A 750-nucleotide genomic window follows, 5' to 3' on the forward strand; every position below is an offset into this window, starting at 1 on the left:
CGCAGCAGTCGGCCCACGTGCCTATCACTCTACCGCCCAAAGCCATTGCCTCGATCTCTGCGTCGCACTCTTCATCTTCCTCTGCGTACCGCGACAACCAGTCCGCCATGTTATTCTTCTCTCCTGACAGGAACTCTAAGGTGAAGTTGAACCTGCTGAGCGCCAGCGCCCAGCGGAACACCTTCCCTTTGTCTACTCCCGCAAGGTAGCGTAGGTCGGCGTGATCTGTGCGTACGGTGAAATGATGGAGCGCTACGTAGTCGCACCACTTCTCTACAGCCCACTTGACGGCGAAGAGCTCTCTCTCTCTCTCTCGTATCCCACTTTCTCTCCGCGTCGGTGAAGTTCTTAGACGCGAACTCTAACGGGACTTCTCTACCCTATTGCACCTGCTTCACACCGCGCCGATGCCAACCTCCCAGGCATCTGTTTCGATGATGAGCGGCGCTCCTGGAACTGGCTTGTGGAGCAACGATGCACCGGCTACCGCCTGCTTCAGCTTCACGACTGCCTCTCCTCGAGCATCCGACCAGACGAACAACCTGCCATTCTTGAGCAGCTCGAACAGTGAGGCAGTGTACTCGGCGAATGCCGGGATGAAGGGTCGTAGATACCCAACGGCTCCCAGGAAGCTCTGCAGTTCCTTCCTTGAGGCGGGGGTGGGGGCATTGAGAACGTTGCCGATCTTCCTCTCCTGGCACGCTATCCCTTGCCGCCCGATCCTGTGACCGAGGTACTTTACTTCGGGCT

General features: G+C 57.9%; 1 protein-coding gene across 1 annotated transcript; it reads right to left on the reverse strand.

Annotated features, from left to right (window-relative positions):
• Nucleotides 1–394: 394 nt before the first annotated feature.
• GNI_235700 (hypothetical protein) lies at nt 395–559 on the reverse strand (the record flags this gene model as incomplete). The annotated part of the gene is made up of 1 exon (XM_011136454.1): nt 395–559. A coding segment is annotated over one exon (165 nt), but the record flags the coding sequence as incomplete, so codon positions are not given.
• Between the last annotated feature and the right edge of the window lie 191 nt (nt 560–750).

This window comes from Gregarina niphandrodes (genome assembly GCF_000223845.1).
Source record: "Gregarina niphandrodes unplaced genomic scaffold scaffold00887, whole genome shotgun sequence".
Lineage (NCBI taxonomy): Eukaryota > Apicomplexa > Conoidasida > Eugregarinorida > Gregarinidae > Gregarina > Gregarina niphandrodes.